Below are 19598 nucleotides of genomic sequence, written 5' to 3'. Positions count from 1 at the left end.
AATCATTGTCTAAGAGGACCAAATCTAAGATCCATGAATATCCAAAGTATGGAATCAGAGTTCCTGGATGTGAATTAAGCTTAGGAAAGTAATGGCCTGAGTAGGATGGACACAGGAGACCATCATAGTCAGGATTAAGGGAGAGTATGCAGCAGATACTTACTTTTCTGAATAAAATATGGTGTATGGACAATTAGTCCTTTAGACCTGAATCTTGATTATTCTCTGGGCTGGAAGGAAGAAAATATGCATGGAGCAGCTCAAATGTACCTGTCTCACCACCCAGGGGCGGCTCCAGGCCCCAGCACGCCAAGCGCGTGCTTGGGGCGACATGCCGCGGGGGGTGCTCTGCCGGTCTCCAGGAGGGCGGTAGGCGGCTCCGGTGGACCTCCCGCAGGCATCCCTGTGGAGGGTCCGCTGGTCCCGCGGCTTCGGTGGAGCATCCGCAGGCACGTCTGCAGGAGGTCCACCGGAGCCGCGGGACTGGCGACCGGCAGAGCGCCCCCTGCGGCGTGCCGCTGTGCTTGGGGTGGCGAAATGGCTAGAGCTGCCCCTGTCACCACCGCACCCTCAGCAATGGAAAATCCAGTCTCCTTTGCCCTGGCCATCGTGGCAAAGCAACTACCACAAGCAGCCCCAATGGTATACAGAGCAACCACCTCATTAATTTGGTTATTGGAGAGTGAGCAAAAATTGATGACCTGTGCCCCAGAGAGTGGAAAGCTCACACAACAACAAAAATGCACCTTAAGATAGTCCAAGTTAAAAGCAAGGGAGCGCTGTCCCAAGTCCACTTCATTTTGTGTTGTTCTGATGAATTTTTTCCAGTTAATTGTTAGTTGTGCTTGGTCAAAACCCTTCTGTTCTCCAATTCCTTATCTGCCAGGGAAAGATGGCTGCTGCATTCTCAAAAAAAGGGCAACTTCTTGACCCAGCTGGCTAGATCAAGCCGTCATTTGTCAATTGCTGTAATACATTAGTGAGGTGTTGTCCATCAGAACTGGGACAGATTTGGATTTAATCACAGGGTTTAGCTCCAATAAACTGATGTGGAGCCTAACGTCCTGGAGAGTGTGAAAAACAAGTTGAGTATCACTGCAAATGATAAGGGAGCTCTTTTGTCTTTCACAGGTAAGCATCTTGTATGTCCTGAGACGTTGTGGCTGAGGTGCTCATTGCATCAAGAAGGTGCACTGGTAAGGAATCTGTACTCATGCAGGGAAACTCCACCAGAGAGGTCCTTTGGGGCCATCTGCCTGTCCCAAGTCAGGGTAAAGGAGGAGGGTTGGGCGTGGGGCTAGCAACTCCACCCTGTAAAAATCAGCTTGCTACAGAAACGCCAACAATAGAGTTAACAGAGACTTTTAGCCTGGAAAAAGAAGGGTCTTCAACTCGAAGACGCTGGGTGGTGAAAGCCGCGAGGAAGCCACTAAGCCGATCACCCTTCTTGCAGCCAGGAGGATTACCATCGGCACATGGAACGTGAGGACCATGTACGAGTCAGGAAAGACGGCGCAGGTTGCAGCAGAGATGAGGAGCAACAACCTGACCCTACTAGGCATTAGCGAGACAAGATGGACGACTGTATGGAGCTGAAACCTGGAGGACAACCAAAACAACCACCAGAAAGATCCAGACCTTCATTAATAGCTGCCTCAGAAGGATTCTCCAGATCCGCTGGCCAGACACCATCAGTAACATCCACCTCTTGGAGAGGACCCATCAACTCCCAGCAGAGGCTGCAGTGGAACCCCCAAGGCAAGCGGAAAAGAGGCCGCCCAAGAAATACCTGGCGACGCGACCTTCAGGTTGATAGCAAAAAAATGGGCTATACCTGGAACCAGCTAGAGCGAATGGCCCAGGATAGAAGACTATGGAGATCTGTTGTTGGCGGCCCATACCCCGGTTGGGGTGACGGGCATGAATGAATGATGAATGAATGACTCATGCAGGGAAGTTGCAAGTTTGGAGTCTAAGGAGGGCTCCAATGACCCCACTTTTTGTGGAGGGATGAAAGGGAACTATTTATAGCAAATTCCAAGGACTGGAACAACATGCACGTTTCCTGAGGACCAAACTCTAGCTATATACATGGATTCCCTAACATCTGAGAAAAATCATTAGGATAGTCAGGCAACTGGTGAAAACCCATTGTGCCACAGAGAGGCCAAAGCCATGTATGGTACAGCTTTATTGGTAGTGCCCTCTCACTGAGGCTCTCAAGTGCCAAGCACAACTGCTCCATCAAAACAAAAGAAGTGCTCAGTAAAGGCAAAGCATGAAAGCTCTCAGATGTGTCTGGCCCAAAGGAAAGGCTCAGAATCACAGGCATAGCAACAGTGGCACTAGCCAATTCCAGACTCTGGACTGGCGCTAACAAAGTCCTTGTGCTGCTCCCAAGGATTCCTTAGATAAGTGCTCCCTCCATACCAGAGCCACTCTGGAACGGGATGCTGAAGAGTCCTCCTACTGATTTTGAATTGGAAGCTAGTTGTAGCAGCAATTTGGTAATCCAGAGTGTCACCAAAAGCCAGATGCCTTGTGAGGTGTCATTTAAAAACTCATAATTTGCTGATCAGTAATATCATGGCAAAATGGATGTAGCAGCGTTATATGTGACGTTATAAACATAAGCTGAGATCATGACTAAAAGTATGTTTTCCAGGGAAGTTTGGGGAATGGCCAAACCAGTTCCTCAGAGACAAAGGGCAAGCTGACACCTCAGCCAGCTGTAAACAAGGCAGATGGGCCATCACCTGCTAAGTGGCCATTCTTTGGCAGGAAAGAGGTAGTAGCAAAAACCTACATCTTAGCAAAAAACAGCATGAAGTTTCCTTTCACACAGACTGCTATCACCTTACTCCCAGCTGGAAGTAAGGAATGCTTTTCAAAGGAGGGACAGGACTATAAAAAGACGGGGTAGACACCCCAAGGCATCCCCTCCTCCTCCTTCTCTATCCATTGATTTACTGCATGAGAATGGACCTAGGCTATGTCTACATGAGCCCTTTTGTTGGTATAACTTATGTCACTCAGGGGCGTGAAAAAACACACCCCTGAGCAACATAAGTTACACTGACAGAAGCGCTGGAGTGGACAGTGCTATGGTGTGGATGCTTGGCTGGAGCGGCTTCCGCTGCTTGTTGGGGGTGGTTTAATTATGTTGATGGGAGAGCTTTCTCCTGTCAGCATAGAGTAGCCACAAGGGAGATCTTACAGTGGCACAGCTGCATTAGTAGAGCTGTACCATTGTAAGCTCTCTAGTGTAGACATGGCCAAAGGAAGCAGCCATTAAACAGAATCATAGAATATCAGGGTTGGAAGGGACCTCAGGAATTCATTAGTCCAACCCCCTGCTCAAAGCAGGACCAATCCTCAGACAGAATTTTGCCCCAGATCCCTAAATGGCCCCCTCAAGGATTGAACTCACAACCCTGGGTTTAGCAGGCCAATGCTCAAACCACTGAGCTATTCTAAGAAATTTGGCCAGTAAGATTGTTGAGAGCATGTGGTGAGAAAAACTTTGCTTTGAATTTAACATAGTTTGTTAAGTTAGGCACTAGTTGTATTTTATCTTTATTTTTCTTGTAACCATTTCTGACTTTTATGCCGCATTACTTGTATTCACTTAAAATCTCTCTGTTTGTAGTTAATAAATATGTTTTATTTAATCCAGTGTGTTTAAACTGAAGTGTCTGGGAAACTCCATGTGGGGTAAAAAGTGTACATATATCTATTAAAGAAATACAGATTTTATATGAATTTGTACTGTCTAGGAGAGGCCTAGGCAGTACAGAACCTATATTTCTGGTCAAAAACCTAAGACTTGGAGAGTGTTGGGGTCACCCTGCAGTATAACCAAGGCTGGTAAGAGACAAAGTGTGGCTGGCTGGCTGCAGCACATACAGAGATATAGCTAAGAGTGACTTGCATGGTGGAGGCTGTTTGTGAACAGTCCAGACTGGAGGCTACAACAGCAAAGCCATGTAAAGGGCACCCCAGGTTAGAGGGGAGGAGTGACACAGTTACTTATTAGAATGGATTGTACCCTAGGTATGTTACAGTGGCCAGACCCCAAATTTGGATGAGATTCTGGTCCTTTTGAAAACTGCAGTTGACAGCACTAGACTTCATCAATCCAGAGAGTTTGGTTCCAATTATGCTAAGCTCACAGTCAATGGTGTCCTACCCTAGGCATTGAAATTGGTCAAACTGGTCAATCCGCAGACCTCAGTGCCACTCATATGTAACACGAACACTTTAGCAAGTGATTTTCCAGCATCAGTGGTGCTGAACCATTAGTCAATTCAGATGGATCCAGGAACTTCACGCTAAGAGCAGAATCAATGATGCCAGGTCCTCAGAACCAGACTAGATCAAGGCATCGAGGTCTGGGGTGCTCAGTGCAGATCACGGTGGGCACTTAACCACTTTTCCAAGTGGTTTCCAAGAGGTGAAGGTGGCAGGTCCTCAGCACTGGACTTAGTCAAACTTGGAAAGATCTGGGGAAACTGAACTACTTTATCAAGTGGTTCTCCAGAGTTAACAGTGCTGGATCCTTACAACAGGATTTTGTCAACCAAGATTGATCTTTGAGCAGGGGGTTGGACTAGATGACCTCCTGAGGTCCCTTCCAACCCTGAGATTCTATGATTCTATGATTCATCTATGATCTAAGGACTTTCATTCCACTTGTACCAGGCACAGAACCATCCTGGTGAGGGGTATCTCCAGACTTGATGCTGGATTTCCAGATAGACAGATTTAGTCCCCAAGGCCTGAAAAGTCTCTGTCAGATGAATCATAGAATCTCAGGGTTGGAAGGGACCTCAGGAGGTCATCTAGTCCAACCCCCTGCTCAAAGCAGGACCAAACCCAACTAAATCATCCCAGCCAGGGCTTTGTCAAGCCTGACCTTAAAAACCTCCAAGGAAGGAGATTCCACTACCTCCCTAGGTAACCCATTCCAGTTCTTCACCATCCTACTAGTGAAAAAGATCACTAGCCGTTGAGCCCGACCATCTAGCCAGTTTTCTATCCACCTTACCATCCATTCATCCAGCCTATACTTCTTTAACTTGCTGGCAAGAATACTGTGGGAGACTGTATCAAAAGCTTTGCTAAAGTCCAGAAATAGCACATCCACTGCTTTCCCCTCATGAAGTCTCTCTCTCATTTTTACAGGTCCAGCCAACACCTGTGTCAGATTGTCATCCTTCTCTCCACTTCTTTTTCTTCTCTTTCTTAAGAAAAGCTGATTACCTAACTGATAAACTACAAAAATAAAAAAATATAGTCCCTGAAGGGCAGAAGAAAAAAAAACACATTGAGCGATACATCGAGGACACTGCATGCAATCTGAGCTCATTGGACCTTTGGGGATTAGAAGGAAGTGAAGGGTGGTTGGGATCACTCCCCTTTTTACACCCTTGAAACCCTACCTAGGGAAGGAAGAGTAAGTGGCTCAAATGGACATTGCTCACTAGAAGATTCCAAGAGCTTGAGACACAGATGCTGTGATCCCACAAGTAGGAATGTGCAGAGGGTACTTGGAGGAAAAAAAGGTATAAAATATGAACAATCAACATTTTTGTATGACTGTTTTATATCCATTGATACAAATTCTATGGTGTGAAATTTTTAGTCAACCATTCTTTCGTGAATGGTTTTAACCGGATGTGATGTATTAAGCAACACAAATATAATACATAAGCAACACAAATAGAATACTCGAGGGTGTAGACACTTTGCATTCTTGCCTACTTTAGGTGCATTAATATGGCACCTTACAAAGCATGACAGAAATCTGTCCCTCCTTCATCCTGATTTGCCATATAGTGCAAATCTGAACTCTTCTCATTCAAGCCAAGGTTTTGTATACACACAAACCTCCACTGTTTTAACTAAAGGTATGTTTTTAAACAAATGTAGTTAAATAGGTGCAAGTTTCTCTGCAGATACTCTTATTTCACTTTAAAAGGGAATTATTTTAAGTAAGATAAAGCAAAATAAGCCATTCTCAAAGTGAAATAAGAATGTCTGCACACAAACACGCACCTGTTTCAGTAAATCCGTTTAAAAACACACCTTTAGTTAAACTGGTGGAAGTCTGTGTATAGGCAAGGTCCAAGTCTTGCTTGGGGATTAAACATTACACAGATGTAACACAGTTGCAGAATTCTCACCTGGCTTGCTCAATGGGTGCCTGGAATTGTCCAGTCTTCCCAACACAGGCCTACCAGCTAGGCTAGCCTGATAGAGGGACTCCAACTCAGAGATCTCCTGCTCTGTGTCTTGATTCCACTGTGGGTGAAACTGAACTGGGGTCCCATTCAGGTCATCTCTGGCTGTTCTGTGATCAGAAAGGGGTGGATTTCTCCCTGCCACAGGTAGCCATTCTGTATTTTTACAGTCCAGTTGAGAACTGTAATACCTGGTGACATTGTCCACCCAGCGGTCCACAGGCATAGAAGCACCTATGCCAGTGGCAGTTCCATCATCCACCTGTCTCACACCTCCCTCATGAGTGTGCCTTTCCTGGGAGAGTACAGGGTCAGCTACATTCTGTCCACCTCTTCTACACTGGTCTTCACTGTGCGATCCAGGACTCTTAGAGGTAATGAGTTGAGTGCTAAAACCCTCCATGGAAGCAAACCCATCCCTAACATCTAAGGATGAATGCAACTTTTCGGAAGACTGGGTTCTGTTTTCTTGACTTTGAGGAATTAATTGCCTGTAGCCTGAGGTTGAAGAATTGGTGAATGACTCCTGTATCAGCCTTGTAGACTTCTCATCCTGACAGACTGCAGCAGTCCACCCTTTCTCATGTGCACCTTCTTTCTGGGAGACCCCATGCAGTCTCTGAAACTGCTCTGCCAGGGAACGAACATGCCCCTTTGAGCTATGGGTCTTAGATTTGCAAGTCTCCATGTTGCTGAAGTCATCCTGTGGGAGCAGTAAAGTTTCACGGCTGTTTGTTCTAGGGTACTTGTTTGCTGTTTGTAAGGGAGCCAGGGGGCACTGAAGTGACAGGGATGAAGCAGCAGAGATCATGGAATGATAGCCCCCTACCTGATCAATGCTAGTGGGCACTGGAGAGTTTGACAGACTGAAGCAAGGACTATGCAGACTGCTTTTATTGGGAGATGATGCTTGCGCTGGATGGGAACAGGGGACTAGTGTAGGCAAAGACCCAGAGTTGACTGTATTAAATTTAATTTTGTGCTGAGGTGTGAGAACAGCTGTAATGTCATGGACTTCTTCTAACTTGCTGCTGCAGCCCCTATGGTCTTTCAGCCCTTTGGCAGGGGCCCCATCAAGCTTCATAACATGGTGGGCATCATTCTCAGTCTTTGCAGGTCTCTCAGCCAACCCACGCCCATACGGAAAAGAGAGAGCTTGGCCATTGAAATTAGCAGAAGCAGCCCAGAAGTTAGGAAAGGTCCTATTTGGAGGACTGCTTGCAGGAACGGGTAGGGAGGAAGACTCTGGATATAATGATGAGTGCACTTCATGGCAGGAAGCAGGTGGGTTGAAGAAAGAACTGGACCCGAATTCCACTTCTCTGTTGGGTTCCAGTGATACCTCCCGGCTCAGCAGTACTTGGAGCGGGCCAGTCTGTTCACTAAAATACACAGAAATGGTAACTAATTATTAGTTCTTCTTTTTTTTGAATTATCCCTAAGGCGTAGAACTTGCTCCCCCTTAACATCCACTTCAATCCACTTCTCTTTGCACAAACACAAATTAAAAACTTCCCACCCAAAATAATTGCTTTTGTTAATTTGACATCTCCATTTTATTTCCTCACAACTTTTTTTTATTGTAACTCAATCTATTTTATTCATTTCAAATTTTAAAAGTTATTTTTATTATAAGATTTTACTGTTATATTTTTACAAATATTGTACAGCACACTGAGCACTTTGGCTAGGGGCTTGTGTGTGTGTGTATGTGTATGTACATTATAAAGATAAATAATAAAAATAAATTTTAAATTAAGTATTACAAGTTCCCCTCCAAAATCAGCATCTCCAGGAGATTTCTACAAACCATACAAGAGAATCATTATGTTTATGATCTTAACATAAACAGGCAACATTCCACTCAGGTTCTCTTTCCTAAAGTAATGGGAAATAACTTTGGGAAGGAAAGGAATAGAATAGAATGCAATACATTTCCCTCAGTTTCCTTCCCCTCATTTTTTCCCCAGCTTTGAGTAATTTATCCAATACATTAAAGGAAGCATTTAAAAGCATTACAAACCGTGCATACATGTCTTGCATAAAATATAAACTGTGCATGTCCTTGGGTCACTTTGTATTTCTTCTGCATTAATTAGCATTATAATATGCAACCAGAAAGTCACATGAGTCAGCGATATGAATAAAAACAGAGGACTGGAAACAACTCTGATAGACAGCTATAGCTCAGGTAGCTGTCAAACTGAAAACTACTTCTGCTGCTTAAAGCCGCACTTAGTGTTGGTTAGAATAATGCTCTAACCTTAATCTGGATATTCAGAATGACAACGCTATGCAGTTAAACACTGGTGCATAGTTAGGATAATTATTTCCTACAGGGACAAAAAAGACTATTGTGTGACTTCAATCCTACCAGTTTGTCTCCTCATGCAGATCTAGAAATCAAAGCTACCATCATGCAGAAGATCCAACTGAGCATTCATGGGGGAGTATGATCTTAGGTTTGAGTAATAATAAACTTTGTGCTGTTTATAATGCTGATGTATATCAAAATAAAGGCACAAAAATCAAGATACAAGCAGACATGTCTCACTGACTGCAGAGTTAAAACTCACTGCAGTAGAAACTTATTGTACAAAATAATATTTTTCTGATAGGGCTGTTCCTTTGGCAGGAATGGGCACTTATGCAATATATTTGAGTTTGATGTGTAGAAAGATATGTTTAAAGGTATAATGCTTAAAAAAAAAAAAAAAACCTGCCAGCGCCCGACGACAGGTTTCGGTGTTTCTTCTACAACTGAGGGCATTGTGGACCTCTAATTAGCACAGGGATCTGCTTTCTTTGTACATAATTCAACAGCTTCAAGAACAGAATGGAACCCTGAATTATAGCCTTTTCAGGTATGGATTTCAGCACTTATATCCCTGCAGTGTTTTTAAAAAGGGACGCTCACATGAGATTTCACCTAGGCATTTGGTCGCTCAGCATGTAGTAGGGGAAGAGGAAGAAGGAAAGAAATAGGTGGAGAAGCTGCCAGGAAGCTGGGCAAGGAGGATTCTAGAGGTGGTAGGGGATGGCAGGCAGAAAAGGGTAGAATGGTGTTACAATAGGGAACTAGGATGGGCTGAATAAGATGTGGGAGCAGAGAATCAAATGGAGTACACAGAATGGAAGAGAAAAGTAGAAAAGAAAGTGTCCTGCTGAGGAAACTGGAGAGGCTGCTAAGTCAGACCAGAGGCAGCTAGGAGGCAGAGAACCTGGTTGCGGAATGGAAGTGGCGTCAGGAACAGTGCTCAGGAAACAACAGAAAGGTGACAGGGCAAGGATGGGTTATGAATGAACCTTTTTCTCCAAGAACTGCACCAGTGCACCAAAGAAAAGGTGGGCTAGAAGAAAAGATTCAATGCATTTTTTTACTGTTAAGAGCACTGCAAACATGTGACTGCCCTCTTCTTGGTAGTTATTTCAGGGCATTCATTATAATAATACCGCTTAACTGAATTGAGCCCTGAAGATATTTGCTAATTTTTCTTTTTTAAAGCTTTTTATTTCACCTTAAAACACACCTCTCTTTTTAACAGGTCACTTATCTATTGCATTCTCTCTCTTGATGCACATGTCTTTTCTATCAGCAGGTCAGAATTAATTTCTAACAGCGTCTATTACAGGCCATGTTTTGACTTGGTGCACAGAACCTGGCCAGCTAAGACCGTGGATGCACTGAAGTGCGCTCTCCTATAACATGGTATGATCTGAGCATGTCATGAGGAAGAACACTACAGGATCTTGAGTAACCGGGGGAACACACAGTTCACTACTTCTTTCCAGACCATGCTGTTGGTAGGTGTGGATCAGAACTGGTGTACTGTGATATACTTGGACTACCTTGTAGACTGGGTCATGGTGCCCCCCTGTGGTGGGTGGCAGGTTGGCGGCGGCGGCGGCTGCTGCGATGACTGTTGCTGCATGCGATCCTGGAGGCTCCGTGCTTTTCGGATACTGATTTGTAGCTTCTTATCGACTAGGGCTCTGCTGTGAGTGCTAGAGCTGGCATCATGCATGGCAAGTCTTAGTTTAGCTAAAATGCAAAAGAAAACATAGCAGAAACAAAAAACAGAAAAAAAGACTAAAACTGAAAAAAGAAAAAGAAAAAAAGATGTAGCAAGAACATAAAACATGGACCATGCAGATGCTGCCACAGATAAATTTACAGGGATGCTTTCATTTCCATTAATGCACATTCAAGTTAGCCAGGTGTCCAAACAGGTTAACTGAAACAAAATGAGTCAAAAGAAAAATCTAGTTTTTAGCCAAACCCCTCCTCCCCCTAACACAGGGTGGGTCTTTCTCCAGCCCTCACACAAACACTGTTTCATTCTCAGTCTTCCATCTATACAACTCCTTATTCCCATATCATGGTCCTTTTATGTGCAAGGGACAGAGGCGGCTCTAGGATTTGCGCCGCCCCAAGCAGGGCGGCACGCCGCGGGGGGCGCTCTGGCGGTCGCCGGTCCCGCGGCTCCGATGGACCTCCTGCAGACGTGCCTGCGGAGGGTCCGCTGGTCCCGCGGCTCCGGTGGACCTCCCACAGGCACGCCTGCGGATGCTCCACCGAAGCCGCGGGAGCAGCGGACCTTCCGCAGGCATGCCTGCGGGAGGTCCGCCGGAGCCGCCTGCCGCCCTACCGCGGGACGCTGCCCCCAAGCGCGCGCTTGGCGTGCTGGGGTCTGGAGCCGGCCCTGGCAAGGGAACCTGGTTGGGATGTGAAATCAGGGTATAGCCAGGTGGGGTGCAGACTAACAGAGCTTTCATGAGGACTGTATGTTGACCCTCGTTTTGCAACACAGAAAAGTCAATTTCTATAACCATATTTTTGCCTTTGCAAATCCATGGTACTACCTGCTCTGTTTTCAATCTTACTAACCAGCAAGTGGGGAATGGAGGTTGGGGTGGGATAGCCAGCCAATTAAATTATAAAATATCAAAACAAAAAAAATGCAATAGCACATAACTCCCATAATTCACAGCAATATTTAGCCCTTCAAAATCTTGATGCCATCTGTTCCTCCTGAGATGTGAATAAGTACAGCATAGTTCATTTCTTTTCTTGTTGGTGACTGGAGCGTCATCTTCTCTCATGCTCCTTTCCTACATGCTGTGCTGGCAGGTTTAGGGCTTAAACCCTTTGCAAACTGGTCTCTTGATTGGGAAAACTGCTTACTAGGTATAGGAATGCAGGAGAGGGAGTCACCTACCAGTTAGCAGCAAGAGGGACAAACTAACATCCCAGTGTTCTTATTGCCATTGCACTAGAGATAACAGCCCAGAGGGAACCAGGGTGCTGGAGGGGACTAAAATCCAGAAACAAGGGTGCTTAGAAAGAGGAAGTACTAGCTCCAAGCATACTAGTATGGCCAGCACACTCCCCATTTTCCCAGCTGAGAATTTCAGATGACTAGTCAGTAAATTTTACAGTCTTGTTCTGTGATATTAGTAAACTGTCAAAAGCACAGTAGCTCAGGCAATTAGAGTTACTTACATATAGCTTCGTTACAGAGAGCAAAAGCTGCAGCACAATCTCCCTTCTGCTCCTGATGCAGCGACTCTTCAAAGATTGAGTCTGCTTCCTGCATGGACCTCTCAAAGCCATCACTCCTTCCTGCAATGGGCAGCACTCTTCATTTCATTTGCATTCTTTTTTTGTTTCTCCTTTACCCTCCCTCCCATTTGTGAGTACAAAACCCTTCTATATAGGAGTCATTTGTAGTAGCTTTTCTGTAGAGGCTGTACCTTTCCCAGACTCTCATTTCCTCTTTAAAGGGTATTATAGGGTGACCAGATGAGAGGAACAAAATAAATATCGGGACACATCAGGACAAACATCGATTGGGACATGGGACAAACAACTAAACATCTGGACGTCTGGTCACCCTAGGGTATTATGATGTTGCTGTCAGGATCAGGTAATCATAAGCACCCCACCTCAGATAAAAGGAGTGTAAACCCACTCAGAGGAGTTTTACACTGGATGAGTGGAGGGGCTTTTGCTGTAGATTGTTTTGGGTAAAGTAAGTGTGTGTGTGCGCATATGCACGTGTACATAACAGAGACAGGCAGAGGCAAAAAGCAAGAAAGCCAAGCAGTAGCCTATGAGCACAGTGTGGCCCTGGAAAAAGCTAGAAAGAGAGATTTTGGGACTGGTTTTTGGATAAACAGGCTTGGGACTGTAGGCTAAGATACTGCTCCTTTTGTTCTTGATCCTCCTGTGTGCAGAGAAGCAGGACTTTGTACATTTCTTGCAAATAAATAAGGTTGCATGAAAGAAAATACCAGACTGTCAATCAAATTCTGTTCTCTGGGCTTGTCTACAGCAGAAAGTTGCAATGCTTTAACATATGATGTGATTTTAAATGGATTTCATTGAATTGGTGCAAAAGATCAGTTTATTTACATCAATTAAGAATCAATTTATCCTAAACCCAAATAAGCCACACACGAACTGAAATAATTGTGTCTAACATAGAGGGCTGTATTAGTTTAACTTAGTCTGTTTAAAAATCACATCTTATGTTAAGCTTTCTACTGTAGCAGGACTCTGCTATAACCATGTAAATCCACTGACTTCAGCTGAGTTACTTCCAATTTACACCAAGGTAACAGAGCAAACTTTGGCATTATATCTCCGAATTCCAATCAGTGCTACTCCTACTACTTTGCTGGTGAGATTGCAAAATCAAGTATTATTAGATGCTAAGCTGATGTCTGGAGCAGTAGTTCTACTGTAAATCACAGCCTGTGGCTAGTCTCTTAAAGTGACTTATTCATGTGATTGTTAACAGAATTTTTTGATTAATTGCTTTTCTGTCAGAACATGCTGATTTGTCACAACAAACTTGTTGAAGAAACGTAACTATCTGTTTCAATTCAAATGTTTTCAGGAAGATTTTTCAGGTCCAGGATGGAATTTCTGGTGACAGTGACTGAGAGAGACATATCCGCTCCCCGCCCCAATATAGCCAATAACCCACTGGTTAGGGAACTCACCTGAGACAGTGGGAATCCAGCTTCAAGTCCCTGACCTAAATGAGGCAGAGCAGAGAGATGAAGCTGGGTCTCCCCCATCTCAGCCGAATGCCCTGAGCACTGGGCTACTGGCTATTTTGAGGGGGAGTTGGGGAGTGACTGGCTTTTGTGAAAAACTTCAGACTCTAGTTTTTGTTCTGAAGGGGAATGAAACCAAATGTTGAAACTTCAAAAGTTTTTGGAAACAGAATCCTTTGTTTTATGGCAAGCCCGAAGGCTTGTCTACACTGAAAACACTACAGCAGCACCGCTGTAGCACTTCAATGAGACACTACCTATGCCAACAGGAGGGGTTCTCCCAGTGACATAGATAATCCACTTCCCTAAGCAGCAGTAGCTAGGCTGATGAAAGAATTCTTCCATCAACCTAGCGGTGTCTGCACAGGAGCTTAGGTCGTCTTAACAATGTTGCTCCGGAGTGTGGATTTTTCAAAAATTGTCAAAAGCAACTACTGCTGCACAGAGAAAAACCATAGGGTGCAGTATGTGTGTCATAAATTTGTCACAGCATGCTGTGACCAAACTGTGTTGCATGTTTACAGGTCCCTTTCCAGCAATTATTTGTCTAGTCCTCTCATCTCCTTCACACCTTTTCCACCTGAAACAATTCAGAGGTGCCTGGGAAATCATATCATACTCAGCAGAATGTAAATGAATACAACAGCCTCTTGTCCACAAATGCACACAGTTTGTGTGTGCACACTGACAACTGTAAGAAGCCATTGGAGTGCTGAAGCACAGTGGTCCTGTGGTTTTAGGAGGAGAAGAAAGAGCAGAACACATGGGGAAGGATCCAAGAACAGGGAGAAAAGACGCACAAATTGTTTTTGAACAACTTTGAAAAAAGGGAAAAAAAGGATGATAACCCCTGAAAACATAAGAAAATAGGCAAGCTCAAGACAAACTAAGTGTTCTGGCCTAAGGACAACAGGACTAGTGCCATTTATAAGAACAGCCTATAAAATTGCTTATGAAAATGTACGAGCTCAAGCAAAAATCTGCTCATTTGCCCTTTATCATGACGACAGACAATTATAAACATTAATTCATTCAACCAAAAAATAAAGCCTCCTTGACCTGGGCAATATACAATTCACTACCATACACACGTCTTATTTTAAGAACTCCAGAGAAACCTTGTAAATGAGCATGAGCTGAATGTGAAGAAGTCTGGTAGATCAGTAAGTCAACACAGCAGCATCTTCAGAGTCAAAACATGTGGCCTTTAAGGTTCATGAATTGAAGACCAGACTCTAGCATTCTGAACTTGGCCTCCTTTGCATGGGTAAAACCATGTACTGGAAGGGAGAATGGGTCAGGAATGTTCTTAAGTCTTGCACATAAGGAAGCCATAAAGCATTGTGGGAACCACCCAGTATGAAAGCAGGTTTAGAAGCCATCTAGCCCCCTTAGCCATCATGCCAGAGGCTATGACCCCTAAGTACTGCATAGCACTCTTTGTTGTTAAGTGCCTTTCTAGTATGCTTTGTTTTTTTAAACAAGGAAATGCTAAACAGCTAGATGTTTCTAACAATGTGCTTAGCGGGGCATTACCCAGGGTCAAATTGGGACTGTTACCAGTGACTCAGTGAACTGGATTTTTTTAATGGAGGCTACAAGCCTTATGTTCCAGAATCTGAGTGTTAATTTTTTAAAAAAAAAGTTAAATCAGTAATTCTTAAGGTAGTGAACAGACACTTAAAACTATTAACCAATCATAATTGATGTACGGATGCCTGCATGATTCTGTAGACAGTCTGAGAAGATAGATCGAAGAGCTGCGAATTCCCTATTCATTTCAAGGGGTCATTAACCAAAGCCTTATGACAACAATTTAGAGGTCAACATTGATAACTATTGTACTGTTGATCACCATGCAAGAATGGAGAAGCACAAACAATGTAGAGATCTCATGCAAGTGGAGATGTCCACACTATAGGAACTATAGTTACTCAGATATAGCATCCTAGCTATGCCTGATAACCCTGTAGTGTAGATGTGGTCTACACCAATGGAAAAGGCTTTTCTAACACTGTAGGGACACCACCTTCCGGAGAGATGATATTTTTCCATCAACCTGGCTGCAGCTACACCAAGAGTTAGGTCAGCATAGCTATGCACTTAGGCGTATGAAAAAATCAGACCCCGGAGTACCATAGCTATATCAACCTAAATTTTAAGTGTAGATCAAGCCTGATTTTGGTGTCTCACATGGGTAGAGTTTGGTGTTTGGGCAGAATACAATTAGGGGTTTTTTTTCCTTCAAATTAGATTCCTGGGCATTACAAGTTCACCATTCTCACATTTCTGATAAATTCAGAGACTATCTTTTGTCTCACAGACTGGAGAAAGCTATTGAGTAATTGTAAAATTGTCATGGGGAAGAAAAAGCAAGAGACTCTTGATGGAAAAATCAAAAGACCAAAAACACCTTCCCCATCTCCCACATGTGCAACACTGTACTCCAAACCTACACAACCCCCACCCCCATGTCAGCCACGTCCAGTCTGTGAGAGTTACCCTGGTTCTGCAGCTCATCTAGGTCCATGAACCTGCTGGGACGGGGGTTAAAGCCCATTGCTGCCTCCAGTTCCTTTTCCTGTTTCCTGAGTAGCTCCTGTTCCTGCGCCCTCCTTGCCACTTCCTCCTGTAACTCATCCAGTTCGCTCTTTGATGGGACAGGCATTTCTCCACCTTCAAACACCAACCAAAGACAGCAATGGGTACTTTCAGTGGGTACCTCGTTCCAACATGCATACTTTTCTACATCAACAGCTGAGTTTGTTTCGCTCCCCCCCCCCAAATCTTCTTTAAGTAAATTTTAAATAGGAAGCAAGAAAAACCTGAAGACCAAGGCAAGTGTCATTCAGAGCACATACAAGGTAGCACGCAAAGAGTTACTTTATTAATTTTAAAATTATATATTACATATATGTATATTTTTCTATAAGATATAGAAACGAAAAAGACTACTGGATCATTTTAGCCTACACTCTTGCCAACACAAGTTTTCCCCCACTATACGTTTAAATAGTGCTTTGTACATTTTATCTGGTTTAATGTTCCAAATGAGAGATGAAGTGGGTGAGGTAATATCTTTTATTGGACCAATTTCTGATGGTGAGAGAGAGACATGCTTTCAAGCTACACAAAGTTCTTCTTCAGGTCTGGGAAACTTATTCAGAGTGTCACAGCTAAATACAAGATGGATCCAATTGCTTAGCATAAGTATTTTATCATAAAAGACAAAATATCCATATATATGTTATATATTGTCATATAGGACAAAACATATATTTCTATATTTTATAGATATATTTTATCAGAAAAATTATATCAAATATTTTCATATATTTTTCATAAAAGACAAAATATATAAGACAAACACACCACATTGCCTGTGGGCAAATGCTTTTCACAAAGCGATCACTCTTAGTCTTCATCCTCAAAGGAAACGTGCACAACACTTTCAAAAGATGAGCCTGGGAGCTTAAATTCATAACTTTGCTAGGCACTAAAAATCATGGGCTGAACAGGGAGACTGGATTGATAGCTTATTACAACAATCTGTACTTCACTAACAACTCCAGCTGCTTTCTCCCCCATGACTGGAGGGGTGTTAACGGGCCACTGCACTTTGAATGGTCCCTTGAAATACGTGTTAGCTACTTACGCTAAACAATCTGTTCCATCTTGTATTTACCTGTGACACTTGGAGATGTTATTTACACTACTGGTTACTAAGGTATAACTTACATCACTCAGGGGTGTGAATAATCCACACGCCTGAGCAACCTAAGTTACACTGACCTAAGTGCCGGTGTAGACAGCACAATATCAGCAGGAGAGCTACCACCTCTCATGGAGGCAGGAGTTAAGCCAATGGGAGAAGTTTTTTGCGTTGGCTTAGAACATCACCACAAGAGCTACAGTAGGGCAGCTGCAGCATAGACATAGCCTGAGTTAGGGCTTGTCTCCACTACAGGGAGATCAACGCTGCTGCAATCGATGCAGCAGGGATTGATTTAGCAGGTCTAGTGAAGACCCGCTAAAATAGACAGCAGAGCGCTCTCCGGTCGACCCCAGTACTCCACCTCTCCGAGAAGAGTAAGATAAGGTGACTGGAGAGTGTCTCCCTTTGACGCAGCACAGTGAAGACACTGGGGTAAGTTGACCTAAGCTACGTCAACTCCCATGGCTGGGCTTAGGGCTGGGCAAACGGGGCCCACGCCCAGGGCGCCGAAGCCAGAAATGTGCCACAAGAGCCTTGGGCTTCCTCAGGCTGGCTGTGGCCGGACTCCTCTCTTCTCTGGCCCCTCCCCCATTCTGGGCTGACGGGCTTCTCTCTGCCCCTGCCCCCTCCCTCCCTCGTTCCTCAGCCGGCTGTCTGAGGGCTCCGGCTCTGCCCCAGCCCCGGGGAGCCCAGAGTGTCACGGCCAGGGCTGGTCACTGGCAGTGCGGCCCACTGCTCGCTGCCCAGAGTGGAGCCGAGTCCCTTCCTGCCTCCTGTCCTGCACTGCTCGGTCTCCGGCGGATGCTGGGACCAGGAGGAGCAAAACTTCCACATGAGTGGGGTGGGTGGGGTGGGGAGGGGAGCCAGGTCAAGCAGGGGCAAAGGGGGAACTTAAAGTGACAGTGCGCTCACTGTCTCACAAACTTCCCTAACATACACACACACACACACACACACAGGCTCTCACACCCATATACACTGTCTCTCAGTCTCCCAACACAGATTGTCTCACCCACACAGTCTCACACTCCCCAACACACACACTGTCTCTCTCACAATCCCCCCACCCAGTCTCTCTCTCACGCAGATTGCCTCTATGTGGGTGTGAGAGCCAATCTGTGTGTGTGTTAGGGAGTGGGAGACTGTGTGTGAGAGACAATCTGTGTTGGGGGACTCACTCACACTCCCCAACAGACTCTCTGTCAGACAATCCCCCAACAGAGTAACACACAGGCTGTGTGTGTGTGTGTGTGTGTGTGTGTGTGTGTCTCTCTCACACACACACACACACACACACACGTATTATTATTGTTATTACTGCTTGGTACTTCCTGTCAAAATGCTCATGGTGAGCCAGGAGTGGCTAGGGACTGCAGGAGGGCAGTGGGCACTGTCAAGATGCAGCCCCCATGTGACAGACAGCACAAGCCTGCCTTGATCCGCAGGCCAAATGCCAGGCACCACAAGCCACCGCAGCAGCACAGAAGCAACCATGGCAACACACCATATACCATGCCACCCCCTTACATCTGCACTTCTGCTGACAGTGGCCTAGGAATTTGCTAGTTGTAGCAAGTTGTTACTCATTGTGGAGTCCCCCTTCTTCCATTCCCTGATTGTCCAACTTGTTGCACACACCTAGTAGCTCTCCACCATTGTGTGCAACTGCCCAGCCCAACTATGCCAGCTACCCGCTTCAGGTGCACTCCAGCCTGGAGCAGTCATGCAATATTGGATCTCCAGGAACTGTGGGGAGAAGAAGCTGTGCAGGCACAGCTACTGATCAGCTGTAAAAATGTGGACATCAATGAGCAGTTTGCATGAGGGATGCAGGAAAAGGGGTATGACAGGGATCAGCAGCAGTGCCGTGTGAAAGCGAAGGAATTGTGGCTGGCGTGCCAGAAGGCCAGAAAGGCCAACAGTCAATCTGGTGCCAATCCACAGACCTACTGCTTTTACAAAGAGTTGCATGCCATACTTGGTTGAGACCCCAGCACCACTCTCAGACACTGTAGATACCTCCGAGGAGCCCAAGTCACAGGCCCCTGGCATGAACAGTGAAGGGGAGGAGAATAAGGAGGATGGGGACCACACAACTGAGGGTTCCAGCTGCCATGAGCCAGGACCTGTTTGAGACTCCACTGTAGTCCCGTCAGTCTGAAATGGATTAAGATTTATTGGGGCCATGGGCACAAGGAATATTTGGGCCCCCCCACTCAGTAAAACATGAATGTATCAAAATGAATTAATACAAAAACTGCATGCATGCTCTTAAAGTTTCACAATCCTTTAAAAGATATTACATATTATTTTGATTCTGTGAGTTGTATCCCATCAAATGTCCTTTTCACCACCATCTATTGAACTGAGAGTAGCTTAAGGAAACTAATTATAGCCAGACTTAGTGTAATCAGTCCCAGCAACATCTGTGCATAGCAACGGAAAAAATGTGCTACACTTAATATACTGTAAATATCTCTCTTCTGTACCCATTACACTTATATTTTAATAATACTATCACATTATGTAACAAAAATACAAACATATAACTCCCCCTTATCATATGGGGGTTCAGA

The 19598-nt window shown here is 44.7% G+C and overlaps 1 protein-coding gene across 17 annotated transcripts in view; it reads right to left on the bottom strand.

The window, feature by feature from the left end:
• USP54 (ubiquitin specific peptidase 54) overlaps positions 1-19598 on the bottom strand; it is a 257870-nt gene that overhangs the window by 10173 nt on the left and 228099 nt on the right. For all 17 annotated transcript variants that reach the window (XM_039546273.1, XM_039546285.1, XM_039546286.1 and 14 more), the window contains 4 exons: positions 15810-15983; positions 11746-11865; positions 10092-10284; positions 6186-7624 (listed from right to left, as the gene is read on the bottom strand). In XM_039546273.1, the coding sequence (XP_039402207.1) occupies positions 6186-7624; positions 10092-10284; positions 11746-11865; positions 15810-15983 (1926 nt within the window). The remainder of the gene's footprint in view (positions 1-6185; positions 7625-10091; positions 10285-11745; positions 11866-15809; positions 15984-19598) is intronic.

Source organism: Mauremys reevesii, linkage group 7 (genome assembly GCF_016161935.1).
Source record: "Mauremys reevesii isolate NIE-2019 linkage group 7, ASM1616193v1, whole genome shotgun sequence".
In the NCBI taxonomy this organism is placed as follows: domain Eukaryota; kingdom Metazoa; phylum Chordata; order Testudines; family Geoemydidae; genus Mauremys; species Mauremys reevesii.
This window is presented reverse-complemented; position numbering and strand designations above follow the sequence as displayed.